The 24,642-nt window shown below is 37.0% G+C and overlaps 1 protein-coding gene across 2 annotated transcripts in view; it reads right to left on the reverse strand.

Moving 5' to 3' along the window:
- Window positions 1–13,424: 13,424 nt before the first annotated feature.
- OLR1 (oxidized low density lipoprotein receptor 1) overlaps window positions 13,425–24,642 on the reverse strand; it is a 30,435-nt gene continuing 19,217 nt past the window's right edge. Inside the window, exons 1-6 of one of the 2 annotated variants that reach the window (XM_066355849.1) lie at window positions 24,230–24,335; window positions 21,054–21,155; window positions 18,777–19,022; window positions 14,706–14,845; window positions 14,288–14,403; window positions 13,425–14,036 (exon numbers count right to left, since the gene is read on the reverse strand). In XM_066355849.1, the coding sequence (XP_066211946.1) occupies window positions 13,892–14,036; window positions 14,288–14,403; window positions 14,706–14,845; window positions 18,777–19,022; window positions 21,054–21,155; window positions 24,230–24,275 (795 nt within the window). In that variant the 5' untranslated portion in view covers window positions 24,276–24,335 and the 3' untranslated portion in view covers window positions 13,425–13,891. Of the gene's footprint in view, window positions 14,037–14,287; window positions 14,404–14,705; window positions 14,846–18,776; window positions 19,023–21,053; window positions 21,156–24,229; window positions 24,336–24,642 lie in introns of those variants that run through there. The other variant, XM_066355860.1, reaches the window with a different exon arrangement.

The raw sequence follows: 24,642 nt of genomic DNA on the forward strand, positions 1-24,642 counted from the left end.
ATAATAATTATTTATTGAACAATTACTATGAGCTAGGGATTAACCAGGGAACATGTGTTCTTATTCAATCTTGATTTTCCAACAAGTCTGGGTGGTAGGTATATTTCCTGTTTTTAAATAAAAAATATAAAACACAGAAATTTTAGTTCCTTGATCAGATTTAAGAAGCTAATATAAACATTGTAAAGCCAGAAGCCACGGCCAGGGCCACTATCACAGCAGCCCAGCCCATGCAGGTCCGCATTGGATTCGGACAGTCGGCAAAGAAACAGCGGAGCCAAAAACTGGTGGGCCATAGTCTTTAATCTAGCTTGCACCCGGCGGGCAAGTAAAAATACACACTGGGCTCCAAAACCCAGTCACATTCAGTGCTCACAAAGCTACTGACTTATCCGAGTTTCCTAGAATCAAAGGTTTCTAGCTCACCAGCCTTATTCTCCTCAGTTCCCCATCTCCTTCCTTATCCCAGATACAAACTCTGTACAAACTGGCATCTCACTCAGCACTCCGCCATCTTGGCTGCTTTTCCTGGCCTTCTCCACGTGGCCTCCTCCCGCTGCTGGCTCTATTCTCTCTGCTCTCTCAGGCTAACCTCAGGAACCAAGGGCCAAACTCCCGCTCCGTTCCCATTTTATAGTGTAGAAATCCAAACCCTTAATCCAATATTCATAATAGGGAAGTCTCTAATACAAAGTCACTTCTCTGAGGTATGATAGGATTGTACCACCTTACACCAAAAAGGGTAGGAAAGGCTTAATCCCAAAACCAAGCCCCAGGCTACAAGGATTCTGCCTGCCTTTAGCCCACCCCAACACACATTAATATCACCTGGGCAACAGCCTCTTTAACAAAGTGAGCATAATACATTTTATCTGCCCAACAAACATTGAAGCAAGAAATCAACCAAAATCTATTCTTGTAGCAAAGTTTATGATCTTTTCTGTTTTGCTACATTGCTTCCTCCACCATTTCATACATTATGGAGAATCCTGAGACTGAAATATTATGCTAAATATTTGATCTTTATTTCTCTATTTCCATTGTAAAACAAATAAATAAACAAAAAAAAACCCACTTATCATTGCTGGAAACTAAAGAGTTACCCAACCCATTTTCAAGACTTTGAAACAAGCAGAAAGAAGGAGGCATATGAATGACATTGGAGCAATGAAGACAGATTTCCTTCAGTAACGCTTTTACAATGGCAAAGACCCAGCTTGAACTGAACTCAGCTTCCTCAAAACAAAAGGCTAGAGACTTCTTCAAAGCTGATGTGTGCTAAGAAAAAGGCACTGAGAGACATTAGAGGGAATTAATCCCTGTGGCTAGGCCATCTGGATTTGTAAATTATGCTTATCTAGATAAAAAACAAACTTCTTCTGTCCTTAAGACAGAAGTCACTAGAGCCTGTTGAAGCTGGTGGTGCTTCCACTGAAGTTACACACCCTTATCCTGTTTCACAGGGACTGGGAAAGCAAGTGTTACCTCCCTAATGTCCTGAATGTTTGCATTCGAAGAGGTGTTTCTAAGGCTCTTTGAAGAAATTTTGAGGTGGTAGATTTATATCTCTCAAAGTGCAGAGAAAGGATTTATAATTGCAAGCTTTTCTAAAATAACTGCTCTAAGAGTGGAATCAGGGGCCTATCATTAAATTTTGACTGAAATAAACAGTAAATTCTCCTGGAAGCACTGAGCTTTCTTAGGCAGCTCTGTAGCATCGTCAGTGAAGGCTGGGTCATTGTAGTGTTGCCAGTGTTGGGGTTCTTGGGATCTCCAAGGTACAAATTGAGAGGAAACCCCAGAGAAATTTCCAAATAGATTTTGTCAAGCTTATGCTAAAGCACAGGGGAGATAGCCCAGAGAAAAGGAATGTCCTCTCAACTGGCTTGGGTGCTGGCTGCTTTTATAAGCTAGGGACATAGCAGGCTTGTACCAAATGGCAGGCTTTTTACAAAGGTGGGCTTGTGAAGAGTTTGAGAGTAGAATTTTTCATGTCAAGGTGGAATGACTTCCTTCCTCTGTGGAGTAGCTTGGCAACTATCATAGGACCTGTGCTACAGTATGGCAAAATGGTGGTGTTGATCAGTGCTGCCACCCCAAGGAAGGCCATGAAGCAATCAAATCTTGATCAACTGCACATGCGTGTCAGTAGGTTGAGCAGGCAGTGAGAAGGAAGATAAAATCAGCTACCTGTATGTTTTGAGGAGGTAGTGGAGGGTGGTGACATTTTTACTATCAGTTTATTCCGAGCTGCTTTTAATCACCTGCTCTCAACTTGACTTCCTGGTATTTTTCCATCCTGAGCTCACATCCTTAATGCTGTCTCAGTAGGAGAATGACCTTAAACTGGTAGATGCCATGCTAGCCTTTGCCAACAAGTCTCTTAGTGTAGCATGGGGGGGGAAGCTCTCAAATGCCAAGAGTTTTGTAGTTCTCACCAATACATATCAAAATGGTAGGGGATGCAAGTGCCAGTATATAAGTGAGTTTTATTTCTTCCTTAACCCAGGCATTAATTCAGGCATTAGTTACAGTGCTATTGGCCATGAGTTCAATGTTAATGAATCAACAATATATATTAACTAAGGTGTCTTTGAAGAGAAACATAAATAAAACAAGTTTGTATGCTAATCTGTTGACAAAAAATATGATCAGATGCTCATAAGGAGCCCAACTTTGTATTTTCTCCTTAAGCAATAATAGTTCAGTGTTTTCTCTGACTACATAGAACTTAACTACCATGATGAGTAACAAGAATTGACTTTGGAGACAAATAAACATATTGCTTTAAAACTTAACAATAAATATAATAATGGCTTAAAGCTTTGGCTAACAAAAAAATATTTTCAGGGAATATTTTATCACTGACATTGTTTAGTATTGCTGACACATGGTGATAATAAAAAGCAGACTAACATTTAACCTTAAAAAAATTTTTTTTTCTACATACAGTTTACCACTACCACTTCATTGCCTGCTGAACTCTCCTTGGAATACCTTCTCTTTCCTATAAAGCAGGGTTCAGGAACCTTTTTGGTTGAGAGAGCCATGAACGCCACATATTTTAAAATGTAATTCCATGAGAGCCATACGACCGTGTACATTATTATCCAATAAAAATTTGATGTTGCCCCGGAGGAGAGCTGTGATTGGCTCCAGCCACCCACAACTATGAACATGAGCGGTAGGAAATGAATGGATTGTAACACATGAGAATGTTTTATATTTTTAACGTTATTATTTTTTTATTAAAGATTTGTCTGTGAGCCAGATGCAGCCATCAAAAGAGCCACATCTGGCTCGCGAGCCATAGGTACCCAACCCCTGAACTAGAGCATGCACCAAAAAACGGATTTCAGATTTGGAATCAGCAATGCAGAAATATATAGAAACAGTTCTAAAACCTCATGCAATAGAAAATGAAAAAATAATTGTTCCCCAGTGTAAAGATTAAGATAGATTCCCTGTGGTGTGTGATCTAAATCGGTATCAACTGATCAAAAAGATTTAGCAAAATCAGGTAGGAATGAATGAGGTTATGGCGCCATCTGCTGCTTCATATTAGACATTTTAAGGCAAGCTGGAAGAAGTTAATCTGTTTCATTCACTTGCAGTAAATTTTAAGAATCTCTGAAGGCTGGACCTGACTCAGTAAAACTGTGGTTTTTACTCTGCTTAAAGGTATCTTTATTTTTTCACCTCTAAGGAATAAAGGTTGGTTGGAGTTATTTTCTATTGTTAGCAGCCATTGGATTTCTTCAATAATGACCACATGTATTTATTTTATTTTTCATTTCTGTCACCATATTGTAAATACCAGAGGGCAGGAACTTGTCTTGCTCACTACTAATTCCCAGCATCTATATAAGCACTTATATGTTTTAATAGATGAATAAAATAGTCCATATATAGTTATTTTAATTTAATTTTTTTTCTCCACACTAGACTGTAAGTACCATAACAGGCTTTACATATATTCATTACAATCTACCTTGTTAGCACTGAAGAAGGAAGGCATTTGATAAGAAGTTGTTAAATGTATAAATGAACCCAAAAAAAATGAGAAATATTTCTAATACAATCTTTTTGTCAACGTAAACTAAAATAACTTGACACATGCCTGACCAGGTGGTGGCGCAGTGGATAGAGCGTCGGACTGGGATGCAGAGGACCCAGGTTCGAGACCCTGAGGTCGCTAGCTTGAGTGCGGGCTCATCTGGCTTGAGCAAAGTTCACCAGCTTGGACCCAAGGTCCCTGGCTCGAGCAATGGGTTACTCGGTCTGCTGAAGGCCCGCGGTCAAGGCACATATGAGAAAGCAATCAATGAACAGCTAAGGTGTCGCAACGCACAATGAAAAACTAATGATTGATGCTTCTCATCTCTCTGTTCCTGTCTGTCTGTCCCTGTCTATCCCTCCCTCTGACTCTGTAAAAAAATAAAATAAAATAACTTGACACAATTATTTTGGTACTTAAGTTACTAAAGTATGTACAGTAATGTGTCAATTAACTATGGTGATATTTTTTGAGAAATGATTTGTTAAGTGACTTTGTCATGTGAATATCATAGAGTGCACTTGCACAGACCCAGATATTCTAGCCTACTATACACATAGGCTAAATGATATAGCCTATTGCTCCTATTGTTATAATCCTCTACAGTGTGTTACTGTACTAAATACTGTAGGCAATTTTAACACAATGTTAAGCATCTGTGTATCTAAACTTACCTAAACCTAGAAAAGGTACAGCAAAAATACTATTAAAAAGATTGAAAAAAGTTACACCTGTTTAGGGCACGTACCATGAATGAAGCTTGTGGGACTAGAAAGTTGCTCAGGGTGAGTTAGCGAGTGAGTGGGGAGTGAATGCAAAGATCGAGGACATTACTGTACATTCCTGTAGAACTTATATAAACACTATAAACTTAGGCTACACTATATTTATTTAAATTATTTTTATTTCTTCAGTAATAAATCAACTTTAGCTTGCTGTAAATTTTTACTGTAGAAACTTAAAATAATTTTTTTTCCATTGCTGTGAGATTAAGAGAGAGGGAGGTAGAGAAAGGGGAATCAGGAAAGAGAGAGAGAGAGAAGCATCAACTTGTTTCACTAACTTGTTACATTTAATTGTGGCCTCAATGGTTGCTTCTCATATGTGGCACGTGCCCTGGGATTGAATCTGTGACCTAAGTGCTTCAGAATGATGCTCTGTCCACTAAGGAGCCAGGCCAGGGCCACTGTACAAATGTTTGCATTTTTTTTAACTTTTTGGCTTTTGTGATAACACTTAACTTAAAATATACATTGTATAGCTATACAAACTTATTTTTTTCTTTGTATTTTTATTCTTTAAGCTTTTTTCTATTCATTTTTTAAAGTTTTATACTTTTTAACTTTTTTTTAAAATGAAAACACAAACATACAAATAAGCTTAGGCTTACACAGCATCAGGATCATCAATATCACTGTCTTCTACTTCCACATCTTATCCCACTGGAAAGTCTTCTGGTGCAATAAATAGCACACTTGGAGCTGTGTCTTCTATGATAATGCCTTCTGGAATACCTACTGAAGGACCTGCCTGAGGCTTTTCATGAAGAGGTGTCATTCTTTTTAAAGATAATGTCCAAAAAATAAAAAAATAAAGATAATGTCCATGGTGGTTTGCTTGTTTTGGGTTTGTCTGTTTTGTTTTGTTTTTATAGTCATAGATTCACTAGTAAGCAGATAATGCACCAGAAACATTTCTCTCTAATAATGGAAACTTTTTGGTGTTGGAGTTCATGTCCAAAATTTTTTTAAGAAGCTTATTTATTTTTTTTAATTTATTTATTAGGTGAGAGGAGGAGCGATAGTGAAACACACACCCACATGTGCCCTGACCAGAATCCACCTGGCAAACCCCATCTGGGGCCTATGCTCGAGGGCCAAGCTATATTTAGCTCTTGAGGTTGATGTACTCCAAAGGAGCTATGTTCAGCACCTGGGGTCATGTTCAACCAACTGATCCACTGTCTGGGAGAGAAGGGAGAGAGGGAGGGGTGGAGAAGCAGATGGTCTCTTCTCCTGTGTGCCCTGACTGGGAATCAAACCTAGGATGTCCATACACTGGTTGACACTCTATCCACTGAGCCCCTGGCCAGGGACTTTAAGGAACTTATTGAGAACTGCAAAAGCATTTATTAAACCAGGGGTCTCCAAACTTTTTACACAGGGGGCCAGTTCACTGTCCCTCAGACCGTTGGAGGGCCGGACTATAAAAAAAACTATGAACAAATCCCTATGCACACTGCACATATCTTATTTTAAAGTAAAAAATAAAATAAAATAAAACAGGAGTAAATACAATAAAGAACAAGTAAATTTAAATCAACAAACTGACCAGTATTTCAATGGGAACTATGGGCCTGCTTTTGGCTAATGAGATGGTCAATGTGCTCCTCTCACTGACCACCAGTGAAAGAGGTGCCCCTTCCAGAAGTGCGGTGGGGGCCGGATAAATGGCCTCAGGGAGCCACATGCAACCCGCGGACCGGAGTTTAGGGACCCCTGCATTAAACCCTTCCCTGTAATTTTTTTTTTCTTTGAGGGAAGTCTTATCTTGCAGTTTCCTTATCTCTTGCCTCTTCAGCTATGCATTCTTGTTCCAATTCCAACAACTCCTCATTAGACAGTTTCTCAGAATCTATGTCTAGGAGCTCCATAATGTCATCCTCATCCACACCCAGGTTAAGTTGTTTGCTACTTCAATCTCAAACCTGCTGATTTTTGCAACTTCCTCATTTTTGGCAAATTCTTTGAAGTCATGGTGGAACCTCTTGAGGTCTTTTTCCAGATGTCATTCACACAAATCTTGAGGGCATCACCCAAACCCATGCAAGTTTCCTGACGTGTTCATACATGTTGAAATCTTTCCAGAATTGCATCGGTGTCGTCTGTGTCCTTCTCAGTAGCAGCAACAGCCTGGGCAAAGGTCCTCCTCAGGTAACAGGCCATAAAAGTTGCTATAACTCCTTCATTTGTTACTTAGATCAAAGAGATGATATTTGAAGAGAAAAAAAAAAAACCACTTTGATATTGAGATAAAGATCACCAATAAAAAGAGAATTTCAGAAATATTATCAACAATAAGCTTAATCTTGAAAGGTATGTTTTTCTCATTTCACTGACATAGCAATTCAAGAAAGCATCTTGGAAAAAGAGCTGAGTCATCATGACTTCCTATTGCTTCTATAGCACACGGGCAGTGTGTGTTTATTAATATACCTGAAGGCCTGGGGGTTCTCACTGTGCCACATCACTAAGGGTTTCTATTTGTATTCTGTAACATCGCCCCAAAGCAAGATTGTTGTCCTGTTTTTAAAGCCTTGAAACATGGCCTTGTCTTGGTCTCTCTATGGATAAAACTTTTAGGTGTCTGTTTTCAGAAAAACACCACTTCATCCTATGTCATTTTCAAAATATAACACACATGGTAAGATGGACACACTATTTAGAAAAGTTGTTTATTTAATTTTTTAAAAATTTTGGGGTTTGTTGTAAATAAATAAAAATTTTAGGGCTATCTAAGCATATCTCAGAAAAGAGCTTAGCAAAGGCAGATGATTTAATGTTTCTGAATCTATTGAGGTAGGTTCCTGCAGTTAGTTCCATAGGATGTTTTATTGAACTTATTTATATTATAATTGGATTTTTCATTCTTGAAGAGTAGAATTACTAGTTTTCTATCAATTGTACTCATAACAAAGTAAAAGAACCAGAAAAGAGCTGAGGTATATGACTGTTAGAATACGCATGCACACACACACACATTTATGCTTAAATCCTTTTCCTTGTCATCGTTGACACAGACAACAGTGTGGTGACAGCCAGAGTGGAAGGCGGGTGGGTGGGGTGGAGGTGGGCAAAGAGGAGATAAGTGAGGATGGGAAGAGGCGGTGTTTTGGGCAGTGAGTGCATGATACAGTGTGCAGATGATGTTTTGTTGAGTTTTACACTTGACACCTGCATAGTTTTGTGAACCAATGTCACCCTAATAAATTCCATTTAAAAAAAAAAACTATATTAATGAAACATAAAAAACAGAAACATTTGGAGGACCTTATAAAGACAGGAAAGAAATAAACTAATGGCATACATAACTAACATTTTTTTTGAACACTTACCAAATACTAGGAACTATTTGAAATATTCTATAAGGTCTACTGGAAAGTTCTGTCCATTTTTGGAATAAAACAAAATACAAATTTTTCTTACCATCAATAAACTTTATTAAATAATATATTTCCACATCAATCCTATCTTCCGAATATGGTCCGAAATGGTTTGCTGAGCTGAATTAAGCCTTTCTGCAATCTCCGATGTTGTCAGAAAAGGATCTTGCTCCAACATGGTTTTAACAACATCGTCATCAATCAAAGATGGGCCCTGGCCGGTTGGCTCAGCGGTAGAGCGTCTGCCTGGCATGCGGGGGACCCGGGTTCGATTCCTGGCCAGGGCACATAGGAGAAGTGCCAATTTGCTTCTCCACCCCTCCCCCTCTCCTTCCTCTCTGTCTCTCTCTTCCCCTCCCGCAGCCAAGGCTCCATTGGAGCAAGGATGGCCTGCGCACTGGGGATGGCTCCTTGGCCTCTGCCTCAGGCGCTAGAGTGGCTCTGGTCGTGGCAGAGCGACGCCCCAAAGGGGCAGAGCGTCGCCCCTGGTGGGCGTGCCAGGTGGATCCCGGTCGGGCGCATGCGGGAGTCTGTCTGACTGTCTCTCCCCGTTTCCAGCTTCAGAAAAATACAAAAAAAAAAGATGGTCGCCCAGAACGTGGCTTATCAGAAAGGTCGAAATCACCTGTTTCGAATTTTTTGAACCATCTTCTGCATGTCCTATCAGAAACTGTACCTTCACCAAACACTTTCAATAAATTTCTACATGCTTCTGTAGCATTTCTTCCTTGTTGAAATTCATATACAATACAGTGGCGTAAATGAACTTTATCAGTAGCCATGGGTACACTATCGCTTCACACATAAGACTAATGTGAATCAACTTTGTTTTAGTTAATTTGCTAAGTCAGTATGTATACATTAAGTGATAAAAATAGAGAGGCACACATGCTTATGTGTCGAAACTTGTTGTGATAGAAATGGACAGAACTTTCCGGTAGACCTTATATAAACAATACCCCCATTAAATCCTCAAATATTTATGAACTAGTAGGTAAGCTATAAGGATCTATAACTTACCAGTGTTATTCCTATCATTTAATTAAGAATATCAAGGTAATAAGATGGTAAGTAACTTGACTTAGATAGCAGAAATTAAGTAATAGAGTGAGATTTGAACTCGGGCAGTCCAAATTCAGAATCCTTGCACATTTCTTCAATAAGAAATAAACATAGCATAAACAATAAGTTATTTACATTGGGGTCAGCAAAATTTTCCTGCAAAGGATGAGAGAGTGAATATTTTAGACTGTGAATAACTTGCACTATCTGCTACATGTTTTTTAAAATAACACTTAAAAAAATATGAAAACCAGTCTTAGCTTTCAGGGCATACATAAATAGTTTGAAGCCCCAAAGCTTTAGTTGTAGACTTGATTTAAACAATAAAAAGGATAAGAACATTTATGTGGGTGAGATCAACAAGTCTCATACAAACTAAGGGGAGAGGAGAGAGAAAAAGATCTCCATGATAGATCAGATTAGGGAAATTGCCTTTGAACTTAAGGTTTGTGATGACAAGACACTAATATCTGTAAAAACTGGAGACAGAAATAGGAAGGGCGATTGGACAATGACTCATAGTCACTGTCAGCTTGACTAAAGAAAATAGCTCTGTCATCAACTTTGAAATAGCAACAATATCAGACACTGAGAAAAAAATTCATCTTGTAGTCTTGGACTAGAACTTTTTCTGGGGATATTTTCAGCTCAACATGTTTTTGTTCAGAGATATCATAAGTTCCAACAGAAAGAGAAACTTAAGTACCTGTAAAGCCAGTATACACAGCCACCATCACAGCAGCCTGACCCATGCAGGTTCACATTGGATTCGGACAAATGGTAATGAAACAACAGAGCCACAAACTGGTGGGCCATTATCTTTAATCTTAGCTTGCACCCAGCGGACAAGTAAAAACACACATTGGGCTCCAAAACCCACTCATTCAGCACTCACAAAGCCACTGACTGATCCGAGTTTTCTAGAATCAAAGGTTTCTAGCTCACCAGACTTATTCACCTCTGTTCCCCAACTCCTTCCTTCTCCCTGCATAAACTCTGCACAAACTGGCTTTTCCTTCAGCACTCCGCCATCTTGGCTGCTTCTCCTGGCCTCTTCCACATGGCCTTTCTCTGCTCTGCTCTCTAATGTTAATCTCAGGAACCTGAGAGAGAGCAAGCTCCCGGTCTGCCCCACTTTATAGTGTAGAAATCCAGACCTTTAATCCAATATACAAATAGGGAAGTCTCTAATACAAAGTCACTTATCTGAAGCATGATGGGATTGTACCACCCCACATCAAAAAGGGTGGGAAAGGCTTAGTCCTAAAACCAAGCTTCAGACTACAAGGATCCTGCCTGCTCACAGCCTGCCCCCAACACACATTAATATAATCATGCCCATTCAAAGCAAGAAGGGCAACTAATATCACCTGGGCAACAGGCTTCCATGTGGGCAGCACCATCTTTAATAAAGTGAACATAATATATTTTATCTGCCCAACAGTACCCAACTATAAAATCCTTCCTCTGGTGTTTTGTTTAGAACCAAGATGGAGTAACAAAGGGTGGATTTGCATTCCAACATGATTCAACCAAACAAACAAAAACAGACAAGATACATAAACTAAGAATGATTTTTAAAACCCACTGTATATGAAAAAAAACAAAACACATACACAATGATCCATGAGAGATAGAGAACAAAAAAGGTGAGCTTTATGATTGCCCAAATTACCATATTTACAGAAGGACACACACAGGAAAGGGGAACTGAGAAAGATACTGGAAAACACCTGAATTAAGAAAGATAAAGGCAGCAAGAGTTCAGAGGAGAATACAACAGAGACATGAGCTGCACAGAGAGAGAACCCGGAGATCTTCAGAGGGTCTTCCATGAGTAACCAGTAAGTTACTAATCAGAGCATCATTGTGAGGGATTGGAGAAAGACCCATACAAAAGGAATAAAGGAAATAATACCCAAGGTATACACAGGGTAGAGAACAGTGTCTTTTCCCCACCGCAAGGCTGGAAAAGACCATAGCTTATGGAGCATTGGATAGAACACTCAGAAATCTTCCCTTCATAATAGAGAATAATTAATTCAAGACTGAGAACTTCTTGATACTGCCTAGCAATCATAGAAACAATCACCAGAAATATTACACTGTTTCTATGTAGCTTAAATATATCTCACAATAAAACTTAGGTACATTTATAGAAACACAGAAATATCTAGCATGGACCTAGGTAAAATTAACCATGTCTTAATATCAACCAAAGGTTAGCAGCCATGCAAAAAGTCAGAAAACATGATCCTGGGGAAGATGAGATCATGAGGTAAAAAAATAACATCAATTCATAGGTTAGAATTAAAAGACATGAACATTAAAATGGTTAATATATTCTTAATATAGTCATATATTTAAAAAGCTACATAGAGACATGAATTTTTTAAAAAGCAAATTTCTAAAGAGATAAAATCTAAAAATTGTGAGATAAAACTACACTGTATGATATTAATGATAGACTAGAAGTCTACAGAACAGATTAATGGACTTAAAGATATAACAATAAAAACTAACCAAAATAAAATGCAGAGAGAAAATAATTTTAAAAGGAAAAGAACAAAGGGAAGGAGGGAGGTAAGAATGAGGAAAGCAAGAAGCATTAGAGTGCTGTGGGATAACTTCTTGTAACATAACATATATGTAATTGGAGTCCCTTAACAGTATGTGGGGTGGGGACAGTGGGAGAGGGAGAGGACAAGAAAATTATTTTTTTTTAAATAACTCAATATTATAAATATTTTCAGATTTGGTAAAAATAAAAAACAAAAAGAATACTTCACAAACAGATGTTTACTACATGAAATGATAAAGTTTTTTAAAAAAATTAAGATGTCACATAAAGTTATTTTGTGTCTAGAAAAATGATAAAGAGGACCAGAAATGATAACTAAATGGTTGTGCAATTTTTTCTTATTATTTAAATATGTATCTTTAAAAGATTATTCACTGTTTAAGTAAAAATAATAACTATATATTTTGGTGCCTATAACATATATAAATATCAAATGTATGGCAACATTAGCATGAAAGCTGAGAAAAAAGGAATAGAAGTATATTGTTGTAAGGTTCTATTCCTGTATCTAATGTCATATATACATTTGGCCTTGCAACATTTGTATGATACTGGTTGGAATACAAAATGGTACAACTTTGGAAAAAGTGTGGCAGTTTCTTAAGTAGCTAAACATACACCCACTAAATGATTCACACATTACACTCCTACATATCTACTCATGAGAAGAGAAACCTTATGTTCATACAAAGACTTGTACACAAATGTTCATAGCAGCTTTATTTGTAATAGTTCTTTTCAAGAACCCAAAAGGTATCAACAGGTAAATGGATAAACAAATTGTGGTCGATCCACACAAAAGAATAATACTCAACATTTAACAGGAATGAAAAATTGATACAAACAACAAGATAAATGAATCTTGCTAGTTATGCTAAGTGAAAGAAGCTAGACAAAAAGAAAACAGGGTTTATTGTACAATTTCATACATGTAAAATACTACAAAATGCAAACTGAAAGCAGACAGTTGTCCAGGGAGGAGCATGATGAAACTTTGGGGGATAATGGATAGCCTCACTATCCTGATTCTGGTGATGATTTCAAGGACACATGTTTGCATATGTAAATACTTATTGATTGTGTACCTTAAATATATTCATTTTACTATAAATCTGTTAATAAAAGAAAATATTTGTCGTTTGGGGGATGATAGAAAGTTTGTTTGTTTATTTTGTTTTTTAATAAGATGGGTACTAGGTTATCTGTAACAAGATGGAAAGGCTAACCTATGAAGGAATGTAGAACTGTTTGGAAGAATTAAAGGTTTTAAGCTGTCCTTTGGTAGAGAAAAAAATGAAGAAATAACTTACTTAGAAACTGCTACTTAATTGTCACAGAAAAAACCATCCAATTTCTAATTACTTCTTGGGGCATTCCAATTGCCCCAAAATGTGAGGATATGGTGTGTGTGTGTGTGTGTGTGTGTGTGTGTGTGTGTGTGTGTGTGTGTGTGTGAGAGAGAGAGAGAGAGAGAGAGAGAGAGAGAGAGAGAGAGAGAGAAAGAGAGCGCGCTGGAGAGAGGTCACCATTTCAAAGCCTGCAACAAGTGGCAGCTTTTAACATTGAGAACGTACATGAGTTTCTTGATTCCAGTATGACCTTTCTGCTGTCCTATTTCTTCATGTGTTCCGTTTCTCACATGCTTCCTTTTTGCTATCTATCTTTAGTTGGGCAACTCTTTCCTGTTCTATCTTCTATGCAGTTTTAGGAGGATGAGAGGAGAAAGCATTAGGGAGAGAGGGTTGCCAAGGCTTGAAGAGAAGCAAAACTTCAAAATAAAAAAGGGGAAGGGGACCAAAGGCTGGCTGGGAGGCTTCATAGAAGCTAGGTGAACAAATGTAGACAGAGATAGAATCAAAACTGTTGATATAAAGATTTCAGGCAGCTGAAGCCCCACTTTCTGCCAAGGAGCTCTACAGTCAGCTAGTATCTGTTCTCTCACAGTGTGCATCCAAATGAGGAAGCATAGCTTAAATTTCAGAAGAGAATTCAAAGGTTGACTCATTTTTTTCCCCCAGAGCCTTCAAATTCACTGTGCTCTCAACAAAGTCGCCTTCTTCTGACATATACTGTATGCAATTAAAATGCAGTTGTCCACAAAAACAGCTCCCCTTTGCATATATGCACAGGTGCCTGAAGGGTATTTCTGGGAAACAGCTCCCTGGAGTCTAAACCTGTAGGTGGAGACAAACAAGAAAAGTAAATTACTGCCACCTTGTGTCACGAATTTAGCCTTGTCTCAAAGTTTCAAATCAGTAATAACTTGTGGGAAGGAAAACTCCAGGGAAAGCCAGGTCCCTGTGTGAAGTGTGAGCGGTGAGGAAGGAGACCCTCAGAATTCTCCAAGCTTCTCTCTGGCAGGAAAGCACATTGGGTGGAATGTTGAAGTAACTTTACGAGGTTCAGCAAAGAATAGGAAACTTACACGTGGGGCATCAAAGGAGAACCATCCTCCCAGAGCCATGAGTCGCTTGGTTTCCTCTGAGACAGCCCTGTCCAGAATGGGAAATTGGAATGGACACTCGCTTGTTTGATGAATTCCTGTGGGGAGCAACATTTCTTGAGTTGATGTTAAGTCAGTGTGGTTGTTTTACAGATTTACAGAACGGAAGCACCAAAAGAGATCTTTGACATCTTCTTGATGGTTTCACTGACATGTCTACTGAAACCTAGCGATACTCCATAACCTGTCTATCAGAGATCATGTATGAATCCGTGGCTAGGCTGGGCTAGTAAACAGGTATTGTGACTCTCAGACAAGGGCTCCTCCACACAAAGCCTAGACCTGATTTATTTCCCTCTAAACCAATATACCAGCCCAACACACATTCATAATAACTTACCAGGTCATGCGTGCTATTAATTGTCAGCATCTGGGCATCCAAAGACAAGCAGTTCTCCTGGCTTTTTTCCCAATTAAATGAGCCAGAGGAAAATAAGTAACAGTGTTCTTCATGCCAGAGCCAGTCTTGGGGACAAGGACCTAAGAAGTGTGGAATATCTAATCAGAGGGTTATTCCTGAGTAAACATATTTATAATTCTTAAATTAAGTCTCCCTTCAGAATTCTCACATGCATACCACCTCTTCTTAACTGGAATTATAGCCAGACTCTGCAAATAATCAATGGCCATAGAGTATTTATTTCTACATTTTATGGAGTAAAAGAAACGGCATTCTGATTTTAGTAAACTAAGTTAGAAAGCAAGACTGTTAAAAACAAAAGTTGGGCTGGGATCTAATTTTAGAATCTGATTTTTTTTCTTTAAGTTAGGTTTGGAATAATGGAAGTGAGAGTTGGGACAATGAATACTTTATAGCCATTCTGCTATTTAAAAGGTATGCTACTATATTTTAAAACTTTAAGTCTTTGGATAATGGATTTAAGCTTAAATATCATGCCTTTTTTATATATATATATATATATATATATAAAGTGGGAGTCGGGAGACAGAGAGACAAACTTTCATATGTGCCCAACCAGGATCCACCTGGCAAGTCCTCTACTGGGTGATGCTCAACCCATCAGGGGCCATTGCTCTGTTGCTCAGCAACCAAGCTATTTTTAGCACCTGAGGTGATGCCATGGAGCCATCCTCAGTGCCCAGAGCCATCCTTAGCACCCAGGGCCAACTTGCTCAATCCATTCAAGCCATGGCTGTGGGAGAGGAAGAGGAGAGGTAGGTAGGAAGAAGTAGATGGTCACTTCTCCTGTGTTCCCTGACCAGGAAACAAACCCTGGACTTCCACATCCCAGGCAGTGCTCTACTGCTGAGCCAACTGGCCAGGAAAATACCATGCCTTCTAATGTATGATGTATGTTGTATGTACAGTAGCCTATATGTGGCTCTTCAATAATTACATTGTGGCTAGTCTGCATTAAGATGTGCTAATAACACACATTAATTAAGTGTAAAGAACATCCATGATTTTGAAATTTTTATATGAAAAAAGAATGTCAAATATCCAATTAAAAATTGTTATGTAGATTAGTGTTGAAAACTATTTCAAATATATTCATTTAAATTAAGTATGTTACTAAAATTAATTTTGTTTGTTTCTTTTTCATTTTTAAGTGTAGTTACTAAGACAGTTAATGTTGCATACGTGGCACAGAGAGACATTACAGGGAAAACAGTAAATTGATACAAAATCTCACTTAATTTCAGTGAGATTTCATAAAATAGGTAGTTTTTACTTGCAAAAACCTCACGGGGTCCAAAAAATCCACTGAGGTTTAGGCAATAGGCAGAATATGGCAATGTCTATATGTTTGTGGATGTTTTAAAGAACCCCCAGATCTTCCTTTCCCTCTTCCTCCACTTCCTCCTCATCTCCCCTCTGGGTTAGCAGCACTTGGAATCTCTTTCATAAGAAACAGACTCCTCGGGTCTATGCTATGAGCAAAAATGAAAACTAAAATCCTTGCAAAAGGCAACATTTTAATTTGTATTTTCCTTGTGGCATAAAACCATTAGATAATTTTATAAGAGTAGGCTTTATCACAGAGGGAAAAGGTAAGAGGGCACTAAACTATAGAAGAAGAAAGAGAATGAGGAAGGGCATGAAAAGACCAGAATGAAAGCAACAAAAGCAGGTTTTTACTTCTGAATCTGCCTAGTCCCATTATTTCATTTAAAAGGAAAGAATATGCAGTGGTTGCCAAAAGTAGGTTTACAGTGGTGAGTACATGAAACACAGTTTTATGCTTATATTATTATTTATGCATCAATTATTATGTTACTTATTATTATTGTTAACCTACATTTGCCTGCTCCTGCACTGGTTTTGTGGCATTGCTTTTCTAAGCAGGTTTTCCAAGTTATGACAGGGTGTGAAAGACGTATCTCAAAATGTGGTATGCGAACCACTTGTGTTTATTTTCATTATTATTTATTTAATGATTGTATAATTATTATGTATTAGTTATTTTTATTTAACAAACACTATTGGCAGTACTTTACATATATCAACTCATCTAATCCTCATAACAGCTCTGTGACGTAGATTCCACTCATTTTCTTCACCTAGCAGAGAGAGAAAACGGAAATGGAAACCTAGGTGGTCTGACTCTAACGTCTGCAGAGTTAATCCCCACTTTACCTCATCTGTCAAACTTACAAATTGGAATCAGTTGAAGAAATATGTCTTGGTGCCCCTCAAGACATTTGATCCATAATCTTGGGATAAACCTGCCATTGTAAAGAAGCCACTTGGGTGATAATTTTGTACACTAAGGGATGACAACCACCGCTAATTCCGGGGCTAATGTAAAGTCTCTTACAACAAAGACCCTGAATCTTTCTAGCTGAATGATCTCAAGCAAAGCATGTGTGGTAATGTCTCCGAGTCCCTCCCTCTTCATATATACAGAGAAGACCACAGACTTAGTAGCAAGAAAGGTAAAACTTGTCTCAAACTTGAGAAAACTGGCACTCTTGCCCATGTGGTATTTTGTTATTCGTGTTTTGAGAATCTTCTCAGATCTCCTTGATGAAAAGCAGTACTGTATTCGGTGAAATTGCTGATCAGCCTTTATCTGACATTGTCAAGGAATAGAGCATGTTTATCTACTTGTAAAAGACATACCGCTTCTTATTTTTAATCAGTTTATCCATGTCTGGCACCTCTGAAAGATGGTTCTGCATGGTCCTGACATAAATTTAATTTCATGCAACTGATAAAAACAAAAATGTTTTTACAGCTCCACCTGTGAAATAAACCTTTGGCCAGTATGTAACTAAACACTTGGATCCTTGATATACGAGCCCTCTTCTTTTAAGCTTTCTTTGAGATGGGCCATTCTTTTATTTCCTTGACAACTACCTCCTTAAAGAGATTAGTTTCTCTAAAAATTTCTGCTTAGTTTGAAAGTTGAAATAACTTTGTAAATGTTAAAGGGATTTATAAACTGCAAACCTTTATACAAAACAATTTATCATTATTATTATCATTTAACTTATCTGGGTTTCAATTTTTTATGTATAAAAATAAAGGGAGCTGTGGTTATTGATGAACTGTTATTGTACAATATTTATTCAAAGATGACATAGTTGAGATTAACTGAACTGTACAAGCAAGAAACTGGAGCTTTCTCTGTGTATTAGTGGTAGTTAGTTATTAATGCTTAGAGTAGGGCTCATTTATACACCTCAAAGCACACTTCATCTCAAACTCTCTAACTCTTTTTATGATTAAAAGCACATTCCTGACTTAATTACACACTATGGAAAGACTAAATAAATCAGATAATTTCTGTAATAAACCTCAGAGTCCACATTATCATCTTCTTCTAATAGATGCTACCATTCTACCTGCCTCCTAGAGTCCTGAGTTGATTACACAGCTGAAATAACTTAAATTATTCTCATATAAACTGACTTCATAGGCTCCTCATACTTTTGTCTCATTTGAGGTATCTACCAAACATTTCCAAGCCGCCCATCTTTAATGATTCAATTTAAATTGATATAGCACATGTTAGGAAATATAATAGTACCATAGAATGAAACTAATGTAGAGGTTCCAGGGATAAAGGAGACTATTTAGAAAAATAAATCAATGATGAAAATTGAAAGAGATAAGAATCAGTGGCAAGGGGTAAGGGTAGAAAGGTTCTTCTAGAAAAACCTTAAAAACTACAATTTTAAAAAGATTTACGAAGAAGGGAAACTTAAATCCACCAGAAGTGTGCTGAGTTGAAACAATTCTCAAGAATTTGGCAGAGAAAAGGGTGAGGATGACAGAAATAGAGAACTTGTGGTGTACAATATTATGAAATAATGATATACCATTATGTAAATAATGAAACACATATCAATATGCCAATTTTTTGCCTAGAAACTTTCCCCCAAAAAAGTTAAGATTAATTAGAGGAGTTTCCAAGACCTCTCTTAACCCCTTCTTCCCCCATACCTGAAAAATTTGCAGCTTTCTTCAGAGCTTCTTGGAGACTCAGGTTCTGGTGTTGCAGTTCCTTTTGTTTTCTGGATTTCTCTTCTAGCTTCTGGGCAAGGGTAACAATCATTTCTTTGAGTTCCCTCTGTAATTCTTGGGAAGCTTCTTTCTCCTGTTTCTGGGCTAAAATCTGTCCCTCCAGGGTATGTTCCTGGTGAGTAAGGTTTGCTTGTTGTTGCTTTAGAAGATCAGACACCTGGGATACTAAATTGTAGCTGAATTAGGACTTCATTTCCAATCTCCAATAACAGTTCCCTTTGCAAATCAATGCCAACCAAATGAATGCAATAAAAATAAATAAATAAACTGAATCAAATAATTTACTTTGACAACATTTTAATCACTTAGAAAATAACTCATATTTGCTAAAAAAAAAAAAAAAATAGGGATTGAAAAGTTTTTTTGAAATTCCTGTACAATATTTTTTTAAAGATCAGGACTTTTCAGAGACACTTGTGATTTAAACAAATTATCAAGGTTTCATTTGTTATTGAGAGTTACACACAAGTTAAAAGCAATCCCAAGATAAGTATAAGTGACATAAATAAAATACAGACAATCTAAAGACAGTCACCAACCAGACTCAACCACTATTAGTGAGAATGTCCTTAGTGATTTACTGTATTTGTGTCTTCATTTCTCTGTCATCTCTCTGTACTTTTTTAGACTTCCTTATTTTAGTTAAGAATTATGATACTAATCCCTTTTTGGAGACAACCTTCTACAGAATTATTTTAAGTTGCTGCATCACAAGAGGCGCAAACATTTTTTTTTTTTTTTTTGCCACAGCACATTTTAGGAAGGGTGGAGATGAAATGAAGATTGTGAAATCAAGCAGACAACAAATGTTAAGGATTAAATATCTCAGTTCTAAAAGTTTGATGTTTCAGTACAGAGCGGTCTCCTTGCCTTGAAGGCCAGGTCTGACCTTGCTATAAAGTGACCAAAGCCTCAAAGAAATACTCTTCCAATCACCACCACTAGTTAAGGGCACTTCTCCCAACCTTCAGGAAAGAAAGGCCGCAGTGTCGATTGATTGAAAAAGATGAATGACTTGTGACTTTAAGCAACAATTGAAAACCAAGTAGCACTTACAGGTCTTAATAACCTGGGTCTAGATAGCCAAAATAACTCAGATCTTCAACCTAAATGCACGGGCAGATTAGGTGGATAATGGGCATCATTTTCTTTTCTTTTTGCTCACTTTATCCTTCTTTTCACTTCTTTCCCTCTGAGCAATCTCTTTCCTCAATGCCCATACTACAAATTTGAAGTATGTTTTGTTTAACATGTTTTATTTATTAAAACTCTGTTTCTGGGTCCTGGCCAGGTAATTCAATGGCTAAAGCATCATTCCCCTCCTCTCCCATGTCAAGGTTGTGGGTTCAGTCCTGGGGCAGGGCACACATGAGAAACAGCCAATGAGTGCACAACTAAAGGAACAACTAAGTGGATCAAGGAGTTGATGCTTTTCTCTCTGTCTCTTTGTTTCTCTCCCTTCCCCTTTATCTCTCCCTTCCTCTCTCAAATCAATTAGGAGGGGAAAAAACTTTGTTTCTTGTTTTTAACTTTAATTTGGTATCTAAGCATCTCTATTAAAACACCATATGGCCTGACCAGACAGTGATGCAGTAGACAGAGTGTGGACCTGAAACACTGAGGACCCAAGTTCAAGCCCCTGAAGTTGCTGGCTTGAGTGCAGGCTCACCAACTTGAGCATGAGGTCACTAGTTTGAATGTGGGATCAAAGACATGACCCTATGGTCACTGGCTTGAGCCCAAAGGTTGCTGGCTTGAAGCCCAGGGGTCACTGGCTCAACTTGAGCCCCTCCTCCCTCCAGTCATAGCACATATGAGAAAGCAATCAATGAACAACTAAGGTGCCACAATGAAGAATGAGCTAAATGAGGTTTCTTTTGCTTAAGATGATCTTGTGGATAATTAACTTCAAACTATTTTCTTCCTCATTTTTTTAAGATTTATGTAGGCTCTATCCATACAGTTTTGAAAACTAATCAAAACAAAAACCTACCATTCCTAATCTTCATTATACACCTCCATCAATTTGTCAGAATTACACAATATACCTCTTTATCTTCCCACTCATTTTAAAAACAGTTTGCTTGAAATGTATCTAAATCAAGATTATGTATAGGTATTCTGAACCCAATTTACAAACCATGTTTATAAACTCTCACTTTTTCCCTGCAATCCTTTTCCTGTGTCAGCACTTACATTGCATTGTCAGCATTATGATGGTCACCAGAAAACTCAGACAAAGGATCCCTAGAGTCACAGCCACAGGGCACCACCACCGACATGAAAGAAAATAAATACCTAGAGTGATAGAGGATAGAATCAGAAAGACAAAAAAGATGAAGGCAAGTAATCAACCAATTCTTTGGATCTTGTTTATACCTGGTACTTTGCATTACTTACTTCTAGTTCTCCCAACAATTCTGCAAATAATTCATTGTCCATCATTACAGATGAAAAATCTGGACAACTAAAGAATTTAAGTAATTTACTCACTGTCACGCAAAAGACACAATTGAAGATCTGGGATTCGATACCAGATATTTTACTCTAAGTATCTGATTCTCCTTCCCTGACAATGACTCTTTAAGAAATTCTCAGTCCATCTTGATTGGATCAAATTTACCCACAGGGCAGAGTTTGATGGTTTTAATATAGATCAAGTTTATGCATGTGTACACACACACACACATACACAGAGTGTATGTTTTTTAAGTAACATACCATAAATGAATATCTGATGTCAAGCAAATAAGCTTTAGTCAGCTAATTAACTGATATTGTCTCAAAGAATTACAACATAATTTTGGGTTATTCAGCTTTTATTCTATTAAAATTATATCTTGGAACTGGGATTATTGAGCAAAGAAAACTAGAAATGAAACTTCATATTCACTGTTCTATACTTACACCAGCTGTGGCTCTGTTATTATAAGAAAATTCACCATTAATATAAAAGGAAATAAATTATGTAACTCATATATGTATACCAATTATGTGCTCTACTACTAAAAAAGCACAGATATTTTGGTTCAACAGGAAAACATCTCATATAGTGTATGTGGATTCCTCATCTTGTGAGATAAACAAATAAGGCACTGATAATGTTATCCTATACATGCAAATGAGGAAAGTAAAAGTTTTAGTGACTTGTTAAGATCACACAGACTAGACTCCAACATAGGTCTTTAATTCAGTTGTCAGTAGCTACATGATTTGGAACATTACATCACAAAATATCCAGTGTGAACATGTAATGATCTAAAGCAATCAATGGTCAAATACGTTCACAGAGTTCTCATGTGCCAAAGGCACTTTGTTAGGCTCTTTTACAAAACAGAAATTTTGACAGGAAAGAACATGGTTCATTCACTGATTCAAAGTTATTAATTCTTAGAGTGTGTGTGGCAAGTTAACAGAAAAAAAGAGAAGATAGTTGTGTCTTGTGCAAATAATTGCCTAATCCTTCCCTCAGGGACAGATATCTTTGTAAATCTTTCAACCAATATTTCCGTTGGTCAGTATCTATTCTAATAAAGGTACATTCTATTGGTAATCAATTATGTCCAACATTCTTGAGTAATGAAACTTCTGAATTTTTAGAAGTCACAGGATCCACATCAGTTCAGGGAAGGTGCACGTTTCCATTTTCTCCACTCTTTGTCTTGTTTTCTTAGCAGATAGAGACCATTCATTCAACACCTACCCCCTCTAGTAATTTTCAAATTAGACAGCAATCAAATCTTGTGTAGTAGGTGACTGATATAAACCAGTTCTAAGAAAAGAATTTACTTCCTAATTGTAATAATAGTCTAGCACTCAGGATTTACTACATGAAGAATGAATGAATGAATGAATGAATGGGCAAATGACTTACTATTGACTTATAGGTTTCCTATAAATGCCAGTACTGTTTTTATATCAAGTTAAGTTCAACAACTCAAATGTTAAATTATTTTATGTTTACACTTATTTTCACTATTGAGAGAAATTTCTATTTTGTTTATTGTGAAAACATGACCTGAAATTTTTTATCCAAATTTGAAAGATATCATTTGCATACCTTCCTTTCTTTATATTTTGTTTCTTTCTCTCAAAATGGATATAAGATAAAAAGCAATTTATCTTGATTGTAGATTTGGGATTATGAATTAATTTTTACTTAAGTAAGTTAACTTACTGTATATATCAAACAAATTATAATTTTTTAAAGCAGTGGTATAAAATAAAACATACTGTATTTCCCATGTAAGATACTCTCATTAAGATGCATCTTAATTTTGGGGCCTGAAATTTGAAAAAAATGTATTATATAGTTATTGAACTCAGGGTTTTTTCAAAAATTTTTTATTATTTTTATTTTTTTATTCATTTTTTAGAGAGGAGAGAGAGAGAGAGAGAGAGAGAGAGAGAGAGAGAGAAAGGGGGGAGGAGCAGGAAGCATCAACTCTCATATGTGCCTTGACCAGACAAGTGCATGGTTTTGAACCAACAACCTTAGCATTCCAGGTCAACGCTTTATCCACTGCACCACCACAGGTCAGGCTGAACTCAAGTTTTATTCACATAAAATTCATACTACTCCTCATCACTGTCAAAACTCCCATCTATTAGCTTATCCTCATCTGTGTCTGATGATGAATCACTGTCTTCAACAATGAGTGCAAAAACAAGAGCAAAAAAGCGGGAAATGAAAGTAAAAAAATCTACAACCATTGCATAAGACGCACCCAATTTTTAGACCCCAAATTTTTTGAAAAAAGGTACATCTTATACATGGAACAATATGGTAATTTGTCCTAAACCATACTGAATATTATTTTATTTGCTTTTGATAATTCCTGAAATATATCTAGCTTTAGCAATGACTCAAGGACTATTATAAAAATTACTATTGTATACACTGAGTAAATTCAATGTTTTTTTGAACTACCTGATGAACTGGATTCTGGGTAAATAAGAATAGCCTTAGATCTACTATTTACTAGCTATATAAAACTGGGTTATTCAGTGAAACCTGCTTCCCAACTTGTCCTCTGTAAAAGGAAGATAATAATAGTCTTAATCTCAAGGAGTAAAGATTCAGAGTAATAATGCATGTAAAGCAACTAGCATGGAACATAGTAAATGTTTAATAAGTTAGTTATCAGTATTGTCTACTACATCATCATGCAAACCAAGTCAGTTCATTCATCATCATCATCATCACCATCTTTATCATCTTCTCCATTGTATCTAACTTGCTTCTCTTTTATGTAAATGATATTCACTCTATAGTCAATTAATGTAGCTCTCTAATTCTATATTCAGTTAATTTACAGTTTTAAACTAATCCTAAAATCCTGTCCCTGTACACATTCACTCACTCCTAGTACCTTTAGCTGTCTCTCCATTTGTCTTCTGATTAGGCTGATCATTCATAGTCTTGCTCCTGAGGTCATCAAAAGTCACATCCAAATTTATTCCAAGAATGAGAAAGTGAAGCAGTCAAGCACTTCTACAAAGTAAAAATGTGTGCACTTTTGCTGGAGTATTTAAATAGCTACTACTATCTAGTAGAATGACTCAATCATTGGTAGGAGGAAGGAGAAGCTTTGCTTCATATTTGCTGATGCAAATTCTTAGGGTTATTTCTATTGAAGATGGGGAAAGTGGTGTTTCTGATAGTATTTCAGGATATTTCACTAAGTAATTTATGAAAGGAAAAACTGCATTTTCCATGAGCATTAGAAGAGGGGAATTTGTAGCCACTCTTTAGATAAGGAAACGGAAACTCAAATGAGTAAGA

The sequence above is a fragment of the Saccopteryx leptura genome, chromosome 1 (assembly GCF_036850995.1).
Source record: "Saccopteryx leptura isolate mSacLep1 chromosome 1, mSacLep1_pri_phased_curated, whole genome shotgun sequence".
Lineage (NCBI taxonomy): Eukaryota > Metazoa > Chordata > Mammalia > Chiroptera > Emballonuridae > Saccopteryx > Saccopteryx leptura.